General features: G+C 39.3%; 1 protein-coding gene across 1 annotated transcript; it reads right to left on the bottom strand.

The window, feature by feature from the left end:
• Positions 1–3,266: 3,266 nt before the first annotated feature.
• irx5a (iroquois homeobox 5a) lies at positions 3,267–6,778 on the bottom strand. Its single transcript, XM_079842667.1, has 3 exons — positions 6,217–6,778; positions 4,813–5,218; positions 3,267–4,263 (listed from the first exon to the last, which is right to left on the bottom strand). The coding sequence occupies exons 1-3, from the start codon at positions 6,460–6,462 to the stop codon at positions 3,572–3,574; spliced, it is 1,344 nt and encodes a 447-aa protein (XP_079698793.1). The 5' UTR covers positions 6,463–6,778; the 3' UTR covers positions 3,267–3,571.
• Between the last annotated feature and the right edge of the window lie 8,886 nt (positions 6,779–15,664).

Genomic DNA, 15,664 nt, shown 5'->3' with positions numbered 1-15,664 from the left:
ATATATATATATATATATATATATATATATATATATATATATATATATATATATATATATATATATATATATATATATATATATATATATATATATATATGTGTGTGTGTGTAGGCTACAATTTCATGCAATTATTTCCAATCCCCGTTATATATCTCGATTCATGTAAATGTGCTCAAAAGTAATCAGTTTGCTGGTTTGTTTTTGTCTCACTTATTCTGACTTTTGTTGGTCCATTTTCTCTGAGAATACGATTTTCCCCCCTGCTGCGTGAATTGATGTCACGTTTCTAATGAAAGCAAATAGTTGTTAGCAAGGGGCCCGTCGAGACTCGCCTTTTCAATATATTTTGAACAGCACGAGAATGGTCGCTCTTTTATACACTTCGTTATAATAAATTTCGTTATAATTTCGTTTTCCCCTATCAACGTTCGATATTATTATAAAAACGCGAGATCGTGGATGAAGATGTTTCTGTTCACTTGGCTTTTTATTATTATTATTATTATTATTATTTTATTTATTTTTTTTAGCTATAGGCTACTCTCTTTTCCTTTCATTAATTTTACAGCTGTGATAGCCGTCTCTTCGCAGTGAACACTAAATTTACATTTTGAAATCTTACTTTAATATGTACTTTCTTTATTTAGCCTATCAGTTAGATTCGTCTCAGTGTGTCTTTTTTTACACGTGGGAACTGTCTTGCTCCCACTTGACATGCACACACAGTGACTGTGGATGTCCCGAACAATGAGTCTGAGACCCATTCAACTGGAAGAGAGAGAGAGTGTGAGAGAGAGAGACGCGGGGAAAAAGTTGAACAAAGTCGTGTGGGATCATTACGGAGTTCGCGCGGTTATTCATTCTCACAAAAGCACGGACCGGACGACCCGAGAACGAAATCTTACTGGTTTAATAGATCGTATCACATTGTGTTACGTTGAAGATAATTGATGCATGTGTTAAAAATGTAGGCCATATAGGCTATACGCGATTGCAAAATATAGATAGCTTAATGCAAATAACAAAATCCCATGTGTCTTTCGTTATCATCATATACCCATAAAACAGCAAATTAAACTGTAGCCTACAATCACTGATTTAAGTCACGTGTTAGTGAGTGACCTGCTTCTACAATTCCAGAGTTAAATATAGATTTTGTTTTTGCATAGCCACTTAAAGTACATTTTTGTTAGATGAGGGTCACACGACCTTTTATAGAATATTAGGCATCTTTAGTGTGTTAAAACGGTTTTCTCTGTTGTGTCTAGGCGTTGAAATCAGCTTTCAGACAATCCCCGTCTACCCGTTGAAATATCCAATTGATTTTCATCATGCGTAAAATGAGATTGTAAATTATTATTGATATTTCAATATTTAAGCCTGGCATGTCAGCATTAGAAGAGAGGATATTTTGTTTAAAAAAGAAAAAGGAAAAATTGACAATTCAGATGAATGAATGTTGATTATATTAATTCGGGAGGGACATGTAACCATCTGTCTTCGAGAATATGAAATGCTGCTTTTTAAACTTCTCGGGCTTATGCACACACGGGGCATTGCATCGAATGCTTCAACTCCTAGAGGGATCAGCAAAGAAAAACATAATTATGCTATTTAGCCGGCTGATGTGGTGCAGTGGCAGCTCCATCCCACTCCGTGAGATTAAATATAGCTGCCCCCCTCACCCGCTCTGCTGCCGGGGAAGGACATTAGAGCCAGGGGAATTAAATGAAACCCAGGGGACTTTTCAACTGGAGTGCGCAAAGTAAACTATAGAGATTAATGACACGACCCCCGACTGAATCAAGTCGCTTCCCGTCCACACGTCTATAATTATTATTAGTATTATTATGATTATACATTTTATATTATAATTCAAGACATGCTGAAAATATCAATGCTATGTAGAGGATGTGGTAAAAATGATAATTGTCCGTTTCTGTCTTAAATAGGCCATACTCCGATATTGAATGTCAATTATATTAATTGTATTAACATTTTATAAACAATCATAATATTTATATTTAATGGAACCATGTTAAATAATACACCTGATTTGAACGAATGATAACGAATGATCAACATATGTATAGCCTATATATATATATATATATATATATATATATATATATATATATATATATATATATATATATATATATATATATATATATATATATATTATCCAAAGGATTTGTGATGTTCCAATTGTATAATCAGCTAAGATGTTCACTAAAAGAGGGTTATAAATGAGATTTGTTGTCCTGAATTTGCTTAAAATGTGCAGCTAAAACAATTTAAGTCTTTCTTAATTGTAATCTCTGCGTAGGATTTTGTACCTTCATAACTCTTTCAGAAATTGCTAAAGCACATAAACAGTTTATATTACTCCTTTACTCCAGGTTATCTGCGACTCTTGAAGAAGGTTCACTCTCCGTCTCCTAAAGAGTCAGGCCTCGAAATTAAGAGCAAGTGTGACACCTACCTGCGGGTGAGGGTAGAGGTGCAGGACAGAACTAAGGGACAGGCCATGCCAGGGGGACATTTGCTTGTCACGGCACCTTGGCTACACTCTTGAAAGCCATCAGCGTCTATAATCCAAAGCACTATTAAGCCTATCCTACCATTTAATGATATAACAGAGCAGTATGCTCCCAGACCCACTCCGCATCGCCGCGCGCCTCTAACCACTTTGCCACGCCTAGGAAATAGTAATGAGGTCTAAATTTGGCATAAAATCGAACTCATTACTGGAGTTCGCCACCTGATTGCTTTGCATATAACACGACGCGCTTGGAATGTAATTGGGTTAAATGACTGCTCGACACTTTTGCCGGTGTTGTCATATCAATATTCATCCGTCGAGCCATCTCTCTGTTTGCAAAAGAGAGACGAGCATTGCCCCGACCGAAGGCTATCGGGGGGAGAAAAAAACTTCCGTAAAAACTTAACAGCATCGAACCGACAAATAAAGCCTCGTCTTCATATGGCTTTTCCCAAACCGCCTGAGTTTCAATATGCGCCGCCCCTGCTTGTTTTTAGAGGTAAATCCTTAAACAGTATGTAGGCCTATTGGCTACCTGCAAATTCCAAGTATTCTCACGCTGCTTTTACTTCAAGGCATTTCAGGGTCTAGCAATAATACTTGTCCTTGTCATGTCATTTATCTTCAAGTAAATATATTGCTTTAAATTGTGCAGCTATCAAATTCTCATTCACATGAATGCAAATTCCCAAATCAGTCGCTGCACACATTTTCTTTTCCATAATTTACTTCAAAGATAGTGTATTGTCCATTTTAAATACAAAATGCTACATTAAATATACATATTAGTCTTTAATACAAATAGACTCAGGCGGCTGCAGCGTTTAAGACAATTCTTAGAAGTTACATCCTCTTGATTAACAATTCAGAAACTAAGATTTTGAGGATAAGCATTTACTCAGAAAATAATTGTCCTCGGAATTTTTTTTTTTTTTTTTTATCAGAATGCGTCTTCTTTTGCTTCTTCTTTAAGCAACCACAAATAATAAATAAATGTCCGTGTGATTGGCGATGGATCCGGTATTAAATGTTTGACATACCTTTCTTTAGCTCATAAGGTGAGTCTTTACAAAGATCTACCTGTGTTTGGCTTCTTACTTTGCTCTCTCTTACCAGAGCCTCGGCTCTGTTTAAAACAGTCTGGCTTAATCCATTGAAATGTGCCGTTGAGCTGGTGTTGGTGCCGTGGCTGCTGTGGAGGTGTCCGAAAGTGCTATAGTTCGTGTAGCCCGGGTAAAAAGGGGACGTGTAGTAAATAGGCCGAGAAAGGACAGTGTTATTAGGGAGAGGGCACTGAGGGGAAGAACGGCTCGGCGAGGCAGCGCTGGCTATGACTGTGCTTTGACCCAGCCCTGCGGCCTGTGGAGCCTCACTGCTCCCTTTGCACCTGTCCGAGGACGTGGCGATCTCGGCCAGAGACCAGAGTTTGGGTTTGGGCGCCGAAGGGGGAGAATGAATAACAGACGTTACGTTGCTGTTCCCCGTGCTCGCGGCGTGGCCCGGTTCTGGGGTTTTTTCTTGCGTAATGAGATCATTCCCTCTCTGTAGGACGGGGGGAGAGGAGGTGGTGGGTTTCACTTGCTCGACGAGCAAATCCGTCCGCTCCTCTGTGTCTTTTAATTCCGAGTCTGTCAAAGGTGGATCAAGATCTTTAGCATGAGTCTCGTCTTTAAATCTGTCGCATGGTATCTCCCCTGGGTTGATGAGTTTATGATCTGAAAGCAAAAAAAAATAAAAAATAGATTTGATTAAGCAAGACTGGACGACAACAACATGGTGTAGTAGCAAATGTTTTTTTTTTTTTTTTGTGAAGATTAGACAAATATCTGATGCTAATTTTAAACTGTTGTATATGCCTATTTTACTGTTTCAAAAAACTCAATGAATTTACCCATTTCCGTGCAAAGTTGTTTAATATTTGGCATTTATATAATAACAATAATTATAATAATAATAATAATAATAATAATAATAGTCATTATTATTATAATTATTATAAAGAGGCTGCTGTTATTGTAGCTTATAAATGAGATGCCGTGCGCCAGCTGTGTCCTTATTATGCAGCTCGAGATAAATGAAGTGCAAAACACCATACGTCACCAGCAATTCTCAGTCCATAAGAAGTCAAATTAGAGGAGTTCAAGGTGATTATTATTTAAAGCAATTCTCCCATTATAAATAATATACCACCATTAACCAGCAATCAATTTTGCGCCCGGAGTGGAAACGACTGCGATGAAAAATTGATGATTTTTTCCACAGACCTGCCTCTGTGTCTGTGGAGTCCCCCTTGTCCGTGGGCTTGTTTGGCTCGTCGTCGTCGTTTTTCTCCAGATCAATGTTTTCGTCCTCTTCCTCGTCCTCGCTCCGGTTCCGTGGGGTCCAGGTCATCTTGTTCTCCTTCTTTAGCCTCCGCCTGGCGTTGGCGAACCAGGTGGACACTTGAGTGAGGGTCATTTTAGTGATGATGGCCAGCATGATCTTCTCGCCTTTGGTGGGGTACGGGTTTTTCCGGTGCTCGTTAAGCCAAGCTTTCAAAGTGGCTGTGGCGTCCCGGGTAGCATTCTTGCGGTAAGCTGGGTCTCCATACGGGTACGAGCCTAGGGGAGCAGCGTAAGGATGATACCCTATAGATCCGGCCATGCCTGTCGTGTGGTCATACGGGGAACTCTGCAAGGAGCCAAACCAATTGTTTTATTAGCAAAATATCACTTTATGGACACCTGCGCACAATGTAGGATCGGTTACAGATCACTTACGCAAACACACCATAAACAAACACTAAACACACACATGCACACCACATGACATGTAGCCTACACACTTTAATTCTAATTAATCAAAATAAGCGCAAGGCCGCAGGGCCACGTATAGCTATTCTGACGTTTAATTTTGCTCGGTTGCCTCATTCCCTCCAGCAGAAATGATTGTGAAATGTTATTTCACAACGTACTTTCCAAAATCCACCCTTTTTGTTAGCGACAATACATTTTTATTCGACAGTGATGCTGATTTTCACAATGTTGATTTTCAGATTAATCAGCTAATTAGAAGTTGCAGCGTTGTTGGGTCATCTGACAGTGTTGTAGCCTACACGCATTGACCAGCGCTGGCCTACGTGCAGGCAAATCACATTTAAATAGTCAGTAGAACATGTTTCCTTTAAGTAGCCTATTTGGCTAAATACACGTTTAAGACAAATTGGGAGCAACTGATAATTTATTCACTTTGACATATAAAATGTGACTCGGTTGCTGCCCACAGAACTGATGAAATCGTGTTGCCACAAATGAATACACACACACAAAAAATGGTATATATTTTTTCATTCATTAACTATGTGAAATTGTCTGTATAGGCTATGTTTTTTTCTGTTGTTTGCATTTATTGAATTCGAAATGAACTGCTTCGTTTACTGTGTAGATAAACGTTCTAATGTTTATTTTAGTTGTTTTAAAATATTGTTCTGCAATTATTTAAAGTGTCATAAAACCTAACCCAATTCCGCAAATGCATATTTGATTGTTATAACCGCAGATCTTGCGCAAATGATTATAGTGTGTCTCATTCTTGCAACACAATATGCAGCACAACGAAGCGTAACAATTTATCCGCCCAACTTTCCAAAAGTAGAAAAATAAACAGCACCGTGAATATAGCGCACTCACCACATAAGAAGTGAAAGTGGCGGCGGCGGCTGCATCAGCAGCACTGTACGGGAGATGGGAATTGTAGCCTGGCGAGGCGCTGGTGAACGCTGTAGATCCGGCATAGGGAGCGAAAGCTGAGCCAGAGGAAGATCTCCCTAGCTCCTCTGTCCGGGGTCCCGATATCACGCTTGTACTGTAGGCAGGACACGAATAGAGTGCCAAAGAGGCGGATGGCTGATACAAGTAGCCCTGAGGGTACGCCATGGTGAAGATCCAAATATAAGCTTCTCACTTGAGTTCTTCTCCCTCAAACTCTCACGCGCTCTCCGCGTTCGCTCATAGAGTTCCGAGTAAACAGACCTCCGTCCCGTCCTCCTCACGTTGATAGCAGTGATGGGAATTAAAGAGGACGACGAATGCATAGACTTTACACTCGTTAATCAGTCGTTGTCAGACTCACTCGCGGATTTTCGAGGCGCTCTCTCACCCTCTGCGCGCGCTGTGACTCTCATGCCGAGCGCGCGGGACAAGTTTTTTGCTCTCGGATGGGGCTTTGCTTCGGAGAGTGTCCTGCCAGGATGCTAAGTTGGAAATTGAGGATTCTGACGCCTACTATGAGCCTCTCGCTCCTCCTCTCGGGGTGTAGTCATCGAAGGAAAGGCAAGCTAGCTGGAGCTGGGTTACAGCAGCCCAGCCTGAATCGATTCTCTCTCTCTCTCTCTCTCTCTCTCTCTCTCTCTCTCTCTCTCTCTCTCTCTCTCTCTCTCTCTCTCTCTCTCTCTCTCTACATTCGTACCATGGCACTCACTAACAATCTCCCCTGCTATCCTCCTATTTTTGTCTCTAACAAGCCTCATTGCCTTAGACTGAGCAGCTACAGCCCCTGGATGGCGGTCTCACGCGAGCCAGTACATCAACTTCAACTTTCCTCATTTTCTAAATACACGAAGCCTTCATTTTCACACATGATTAATAACAAATGGACTGTTATCTTCCTGGGACGGCTTGCTAAATACGACAGGAGACGCTACAAGTACTGTTTGCAGTTCTTTATCCTCCTTGTTTTTGTGTGTTCTCGGCGCTCATTTTAAGCTTGTAGAAATGTTTTTTTTTTTTTTTTCATTATTATTTTTTCAAGAATACGCGACAGTCGGTGATCCATCGTGCCTTAAGTCAGCTGAACACGGACCTGTTTTGACGTTGCATTCAAACCGACATGCGTTTGGGGGTGGTTGTATTGCCTTGGAAAGAAAGAAAAATAGTTTTTGCAAAGCTTTTCCCTACCATTTTACAGAAACAATGCGGCGAAAGTGAGTACGCGCTTAGATCAAATCTCAGTGGTAAGAAAGTGAAGAAGTAACTTTTGACAGGTGTTAACTGATTTGTCCGCTAGACAGTTTTCGCCTTAGATCCCGGAACAAACCAGATCTTCTTCTCCTTTACACCAAAGCCCCAAGCGCAGACAGATTAAGACCATATGAACCACGGCAAATCCACCACGACCAGGGGCTCTAAGCCCTTTTGATTCAAACAGATATATTCCTTTGCGGTGGAGGATATCCTCATATATTTAGTTATTTTTGCTCACAGACTATATTATGTGCGTCTATAGCATACCCACAATGGATAGCCTATATAATTTAGGTAAATATACTTTAATGCATTAAGATAAAACTGATTTTATTCTCTTTTTTTACTGTAAAAATCATCACAACAATAAAATAGCCTACTATAAATAGAAATCAATAGCCTAATTCAAAAGTAAGCTAAATGCAATGCAATGATTATCATAATTTAATTTCATAATTTAAGTGCCGTGGCATAACACACACACACACACACACACACACACACACACGCACGCACGCACGCACGCACGCACGCACACACACACACACGCACACACACACACACACACACACTAATAATTGAAAATGGCGAAAGTGGCCGAGTTGCATTATATAAGTCTACAAATCTACTAATCAACTAAATTTAATTTACAAACTGCATGGAAACTGATAAATAGGCTTATATCCGATGTTGATTATTAATAAAAAAGGCAAACACTAAACAAACAAAAACATAAGTGGTGGCTGAGGAGCTTCACGCAGGAGTCAGTGGACTGGCTCACTTGTTAAAGTCTCCCTGAGCCGAAAGGGATCGCTGTAGGCGCTGCTACAGAGTGTGTGCACGAGGTCACGTGTTACTGCACTCTCAAGAGTAAAGAATGATGACGCTCAAACTCAGTGGACCAATGCTAAGTTCAAAGCAAAACAAACTGAAGACATACGAAATTGCCGACTGTGCTATAGTGAAGACGTTTTTATTATTGCTGCACCACTCGTGAATGTTGGCTATATAAATAAACGAAATATAGTTGAGAAACATGAAGAAGAATGACAACAGCTTATGAGTAGCCTACTTATTTCTTGCTATGCCAATCATGAGAGAAAGGGGCATAATCTACACGTTTTTATTGTAATTTTACATTTCGAATCGATTGCTTATAACAAAAAAAATGCACATGCCATATAAAATTCCTAACCTCATTAAATACAACGTTTTTTGTTTGTTTGTTTTTTCTTTCTTTCTGAAACATAGTGGAAGTGGCCATTGCACGGTCAGCTTAAATAGCGTATCGGTTTCCAAGGATACCCGGGAGTAGCATTTAAATGACGTCAATATTCATTGATAGAGTATTATCGGCAGTAATGAGTTCCTCTTCACCAATAGGATTCGATAAGCAGTCTGTTTAGCCATAGTGGAGGGGTGAATGAAAGAAAGCATGGAAAGAGAAATGCAGCAGTCACATTCTTCACGCGCTGGCAGAAAGGTAGGAAACTGCTTATTTAACTTAAAATAAATTCTCTATATAATAGCCTCATCAAAGCAGTCGTGCAAGTTGATGAACTTTTGAACATGATGTTTAGCAAAGGGGTACATATATTTAAATAGTTCGTGCCTTATTTTCCCGAAATGCTCCCGTGAACTCCCAGACTGGACGGCAAGGGGAGGTGTAGGCTTATGTTAGGATAGCTACTTGCTCCCACTGATGTCAGTTTTGCTTGTTTTATGACGAACGCTTATGTTTCCGATTATGCATGTTTGTAATATGACGAGCAGATTTGAAATAGTCTGAATCTTTGCACAATAACGCAATATGTCAAACGAAAAATAACAGGGACGATGAAAAAAAAAAGGTATGGGGTAAGGGGAGGTATTTCAAGTGGTGCTTTTCCGCCAAAATGCCTGGGGGAAACGTCGTAATTTAATTTGGATTTAAAAACTATTATTAGAAAGCATTATCTATTGTAGCAGACTAATTGCTTCTCGCGTTCGCGCGCAGAACGGGCTGGTTAAACAAAGTTAGTTATTGTGAAGTGCATGACAGGTTTCCTCGAGGCACAAGGTTAGGCGTGTCTCTCCCGACAGCAATGGGCAGCCGGTAACGTGTAGCCTACCTCTCTCTGTGTCCCCCTCAAACGGATTTTAGCCACTTCAAATCTGCCCTAAACCGATTAGTTGACGCCAAATATTCTTTGATGTATTAGCTAAGGGGTTTTGCCACTTGGAAGCCAATTGAAATTCTAAACAGTCCGCCGCTAATGCTTTGGGGAGATCCGTAGCGAATAATGGATGTGATTTATTTTTGACCTTGCCATTTTTATGAAATGATTAAACACATGTGCTCGAGTAAACCCTATCCCCCAAGCATCACTGCAACATAAATACTAATAATAATAATAATAATAATAACAACAACAATAATAAGAAGAATGCGTACTTTTATTAGTAGTATTATTATTAATGCTATTATTATTGCAGTAAACAACAAAATCATATTTTATATTTATATTCCCTATTAAAAATTATACATCTAGTATGATACACTTTACACCTCAGTGCAAATTTGAACAAGAAAATTATTTTCTTCACCATTTATTCATTTTAGTAAGTTTGTGTGTGTTATTTTATTATTATAATTTTTTTGTGGATGCTTTGAAGCAACTTAATTCTTACCAAAAACTAACTGTCAACTATTGAATGCAGGTGTTCACTCATAACAATGCTGCTTGTAAGGGAGCTCTTCTAACCGTGATCCAAATATCTATGTAAGTAGGGCACAAGATCAAAAGGGGCAACGCTGATCCTTTAAAAGAGCAATCTAAATCTGTCAGTACTCTATAGGTTTGCCGAAGACCTTTTATTGAAACCACTAGATTGTTGATGCAGGAGCTCATTTATTTTAAACATGATTACCCTGGTATTTTTTTCTGCCCCCTGGAACAGGTGTGAAAATACCATGAGGGAGTTCTAGCAGATTTAATCGACTTGCTGATTCTCATCATGATAGCCTTTACCACCCGAGTCAATTTTAAAGTGTTCATATGGCAGAGATAGACAGGGTCTCTGGGTCCCCCCGGCAGTGGCTCCATATTCCCGGTAGTCTTCCTCAGAGGCCCCTGGTGACTGACAGGCCGTTAGCCAGGCTAAATGATGTGATGATGAGCTTTTTATGAGAATGGATTTAGAATTGAGAGATTTCAGACAAAGATTGTGTGCATTTTTCTCTCTCGTTCTTTCTGTCTCTCTCTCTCATCTCCCTCCCCTGTCTCTCTCTCTCTCTTTCCTCTGCCAGCCGGCTAGATTATGATTGATTTGGTTGAAATGGATTGTAGGAAGCAGACATTGATTTTTCAATGACTTCTCACCAAAAAATATTTAAAGTTGTATCCACAACGTAGAAATCTCAGTATCCAACATTCTCTCTCCTCTCTGTGTCACTCTCTGCTCTGGAGCAAGAAAGCACCATAATACATTCTAGTCAACGATGAGACAAATGACCTGTAATGTTATTTTGAAATGAGTCAGTAAGCTGAGGGACTAAAGGAGTATTGATTGAGCCTAATGAGGATTGAGTGTTGGGAAAACAAGCTTTTCAGGGTTTTGCCGACGCATCTCTTATCAGCACACAATGATATAATGCACTCTCTACTACAGCAGTACTGCTGCAGATGCCTGCATCTTGTAGGGCTCATTTGCTGTCTTATAACATTAAATCAGACACCAGCAGCCTGTATGTGCACACATGCAAACACTGTGATGATCAAATAGTTGCAGGAAAACTTACTAAAAACTAATCTGACAACATATTTTGTGAGTGAACGAAAGAGCCTTTAGGCATCATAGTTGCATATTTTAATAGATTTTCTAACAAAGAGTTACACAGCAAAGGACCGGTATTGCTGCCATTAAAACAGAATATTGGTGTATCAACCACTGTTTTTAAGCAGAATTGTATTAGCTTTGTGTGCAATGACAGAATGAACCTTGTCATATATGTTAGCAACTTCTAAATCTGATGTTGTATTAGTAGAAGCAGCCTTGGCAGATCTTTATGCATAATTTAGAGGGTCTTTACATTGACAAACTTGACTAGATTAGACTAGATTATTTAGGATGTTCATTTTAAGTATGGGTTTGTTTGAATGATAAAATGTCTTTTACATGTCTTTTATCCTTGGAATCAAAAAACGAATCTAATTAAAATTAAATCAAATGCTGTATACAGACAATAGTATTAATAAACCAGCTTTCTAGCCACAAGAGCTGTAAGGTGTAATGATTGTAATGAATTCTTCGTATTCTTAGATTAATCCACACTAGAGGTTTACAGACAGTTAATCAACTGCTGTAGAACAATGTATCTTGTTTATATATATTATATTATTTACAAGGCACTTTAACAAGGTCTTTCTTAAATGCCTCACTGAGACTTAAACTCTCAGCAGTCCCTAATCTGTCAAAATGCCCTTTAATTGGTGTGAGAAAACAAGCGGCCACAGTTGTTTTATATCTGACTGCAGTTGCCTTGTCAGTGCCATGTTAAAATGACCTCCAGAGGATTATAGTAAATGTGATTCAACTTCTTTTTTATTAATTGCAGTACTGTAAGATGTTAGCTAAAATGCTACTTTTTATGTGGTTTTACTATACGTAAACGCACCATGAAAATGTTGAAAAGGAACGGTAAAGAAGATTTTAGAAATGTTTACCTGGAGTGTTTTTATATATAGTCCCAAACTGCTTAATGTCACTGCAGTAGCATCCTTGTTTTACCATTCAGTACACTCTTTCATCCACAGATCATTTTCTTTTTAAGCGAAGCGCTCCTGCCGTCCTATTGGTCAGAGTTGTGCCACACCCACTGTCGATCCAGACAGTTGGTTCCCGGGCCTGAGGTTCGAGTGAGTCGTTTAGAGGCCCCCAGTCGCAGGTAATCAGCTGAAGCTGCTGCATAATTCTTAGGAGGGGTTGTGTTCTGCTCTCCTCTTCCGTGAGCAGCGGCGTGTTGTTGTTTTGTTTTCTCTGAGCTGCTCTTTGATGCCATATCCTCTTACAGTTGCTCAATCCCAGCAGCCATGTTTCATAAACATCCAACGGAAAACATCCTCTGCATTTGAAATGTAGATGGCTTTCTGTGCCTGCCTCTCTGCATACCGTACTTGCCCTCTCACATTTTCTCCCCATCGCTTTCTCGCAGCAGAAGTGTTGGGTTTCTCTCCACTGCCTTTGATACGTTCGAACAGCTACCCGATCAAGCCTCAGCGTTTTGGGTGTCAGGTGTAATCTGTGGCAACAACAATGCGAGCAAGGCCTCATTCCCCATTTGCTCCTCATTAGGATGATATCACTGAGGTGCCGGATCCAAATGAGCTGTTTTGTTATGCTGCGATAGCACATGATACGGCCTCTCGTATACATAAGCGAAGCTCTGGAGAATGCCAACCAGTACTATAGAAATATACATTCTTAGTTTGTTATTTTGAAGTTTAATGCTTCATTGACAATATATAACTTAATAGTAATTATATAGAAATCATAATGAAAGATATGTTGAATGAGCACATCCTATGAGATTGAAATTGAAATTCCCCACACCTGGCCAGGCGTTTGAGTGCATTTTGCTCTAGGTATATATCCATATGCCTCTGAGGTACTCCGCCATTGTGTTTGTGTGAGTCTATTTCCCCATCGTAGCATTCAAGTATTTGACTTTTGTTGCTTAGGGCCCAGGCATTATTTGCTGATGATCTGTTTGCATAACCCTCTACCTTGCCTCTCTTCTCCCTCAGGGAGGATGTATTTTAGTGTGACACACTGGTATCTGCGGGTGTGCTCACCTTTCATTTCCCAGAAGCATCTGTAGCCCAGAGAAATGTGGTTCCACCCTCGCAATAAAAATATAGCAGTGAGATCAAAGAGACACTCGTCTCACCTTTGCTCACTCTCTAGTCCCAACACTACAAAACCAGGAAGCTGTCTCCAGAGCTCCGCTGTTACTGTACTTAAACAGATAGTTCACCCGGAAAGGAAAATTCTGTCATTATTTAAGGCCTGTTTAAGCCAACGACGATAGCGATAGGAATAGCAATAACGATAAAGATATAGCTCTAAAAATCGTTCTAAATATAAAATAATAGCAGAGTCCAAACCACAACTATAACGATAAGGGCACAGAGAAATCGCTGGAATCACTTTTTTCACAAAAATAAATACATTGACAGCCAATCAGAATCCATTCTGCTTTAAAGAGCTCGAGCATTTAAAGTGCTAGACAACATACAGTAACTGCATCATGTGCTTAGAATAAACAGAACAATATTGTCTGCTGGTGTGGATGCTAATATAGTAATTGTTATAGTTATCATTCTTGGTGTGAATGGGCCTTTACTCACCCCCATGTCATTCCAAATCTGTACCACTTGCTTTCTTTTGCGGAACACAAAAAAAGTTAAAAAAAAAAGTAAAAAAAAAAGTAAAAACAAAAACAAAAAACAAAAAAAAACATATATATATATATATACATTGACATGAGGGCGAGTAAATAATTACTGATTGTTCATTTGTTAGGCGAAATATCTTTTAAATTATATAGGCATCTCCATTTTATGATTGTGCTGAAATTTTTTTTTTCATGATTGAAGGGTACATCAGTCTGTTGTATTACTCTTGAAGGGTATATCAGTCTGTTTTATTACTCAATAAATGTTTCATTTCAATGAGCAATACTGTTTTTTAGTATTATAATAATTAAGCACATGCAGCAACCCCCTATCAAAACATTGCTCGTCGTCTCAGACATATTTGTTTCCCTGTAGCCTGTTAATGAAGGCAAAGGAAGCAATGTGTGTGCAGACAGTGTAACCCATGAAGTGTGTCTCTATGCAGATGAGATGCTCTTCAGACAACATCAGTGTGTGAGCAGCACACCGTGTAATGACTGTGGCAGAAGCCTCGGTTCTCATAGCTTAACATGCCGCACTCACCATGCAGCTATATTTGCCAACGCTAGGAGAATCTGTTGAAAAGCAGAGTCTTCGTCTGAATATTTTGAGTGAGGGGTAAGGAGGGAAAGTTAAGAGGGCCGTCCATGCGGGAGACAGTAGAGGTGCGCAGAGGTGAAGGCTGTGCTTCCGTCCTTGAGGGAGCCCATTTAAAAAAGCGCTTTGAAAGTGAAGCTAGACCGCACCAGGAGTCATCTCGCTGACTGAGCGAGAGAGTGCAGAGAAAGAAAGAGCAAGATTGAGGTGGTTTCTTGTGTTTTCATAGGCCGAATTTCCTGTTGTAAATATTCACCAAATGCTCATTTTCCTTACCTTTCCTTCTGTGTGTTCCTTTTGTGTGTGTTTTCCTTTCTCTCATACAGGTCCTGACGGAGAGAGACAGAGCTAGAGAGAGGACGAGGGAAAGCCTATAATGCTGTAATGCCCATTAGCGAGATTTCACGCACTCTCTCTGATCTGACTCACTGACAGAAGCCTCTAAGAGACTATAATGAGAATGTTTGGCAGGATTCTGGATGTGTGTGTGTTGTATCATTGTCTAGGTGAATGCAGTTTTTATGTGCACCACTCATCAGCTGTGACAGAAAAAAAATTATATGATTCATGCACCCACACACATTCCCCTCACACATTATTATTCTTTGACATTTTTCTTCATACGTTTTTCAAAAGTCAAACACATTAAGGCTGATTTTTAGGGATGGTACTAAAATGATGGTCAAACTCAATAAGCCGATAATTCTTTTTTAATGTCTGATAATTGGTAAATATAAAAATTATTAAGTAAATAAAAATAATTTTAAATGCTACATGGGAATTTAGGCATCACAAAAATGCAATGTACAAAAAAGTATATTTATTTTGAGATTTGCTGAAGATTACATTTAGCCATGTTATTAAAGTATTAGCATTTTTAGCATTAGATAATGACAGAGGTAATCTAAAAATAAAAATAGCTGAAAATGAGCATGCACAAATAAATATCCAATAAAAAATCACCTCTAGTTGACTTACTCTTGTGTACTTATAGTATGACCACTAAAAGGAATCAAACTGCCTGTGAATCAAGACCAACCTATTATACTCATTAACATTTTTAACATGTTTAAACCATGCGT

Source organism: Gobio gobio (genome assembly GCF_949357685.1).
Source record: "Gobio gobio genome assembly, chromosome: 2".
In the NCBI taxonomy this organism is placed as follows: Eukaryota; Metazoa; Chordata; class Actinopteri; order Cypriniformes; family Gobionidae; genus Gobio; species Gobio gobio.
This window is presented reverse-complemented; position numbering and strand designations above follow the sequence as displayed.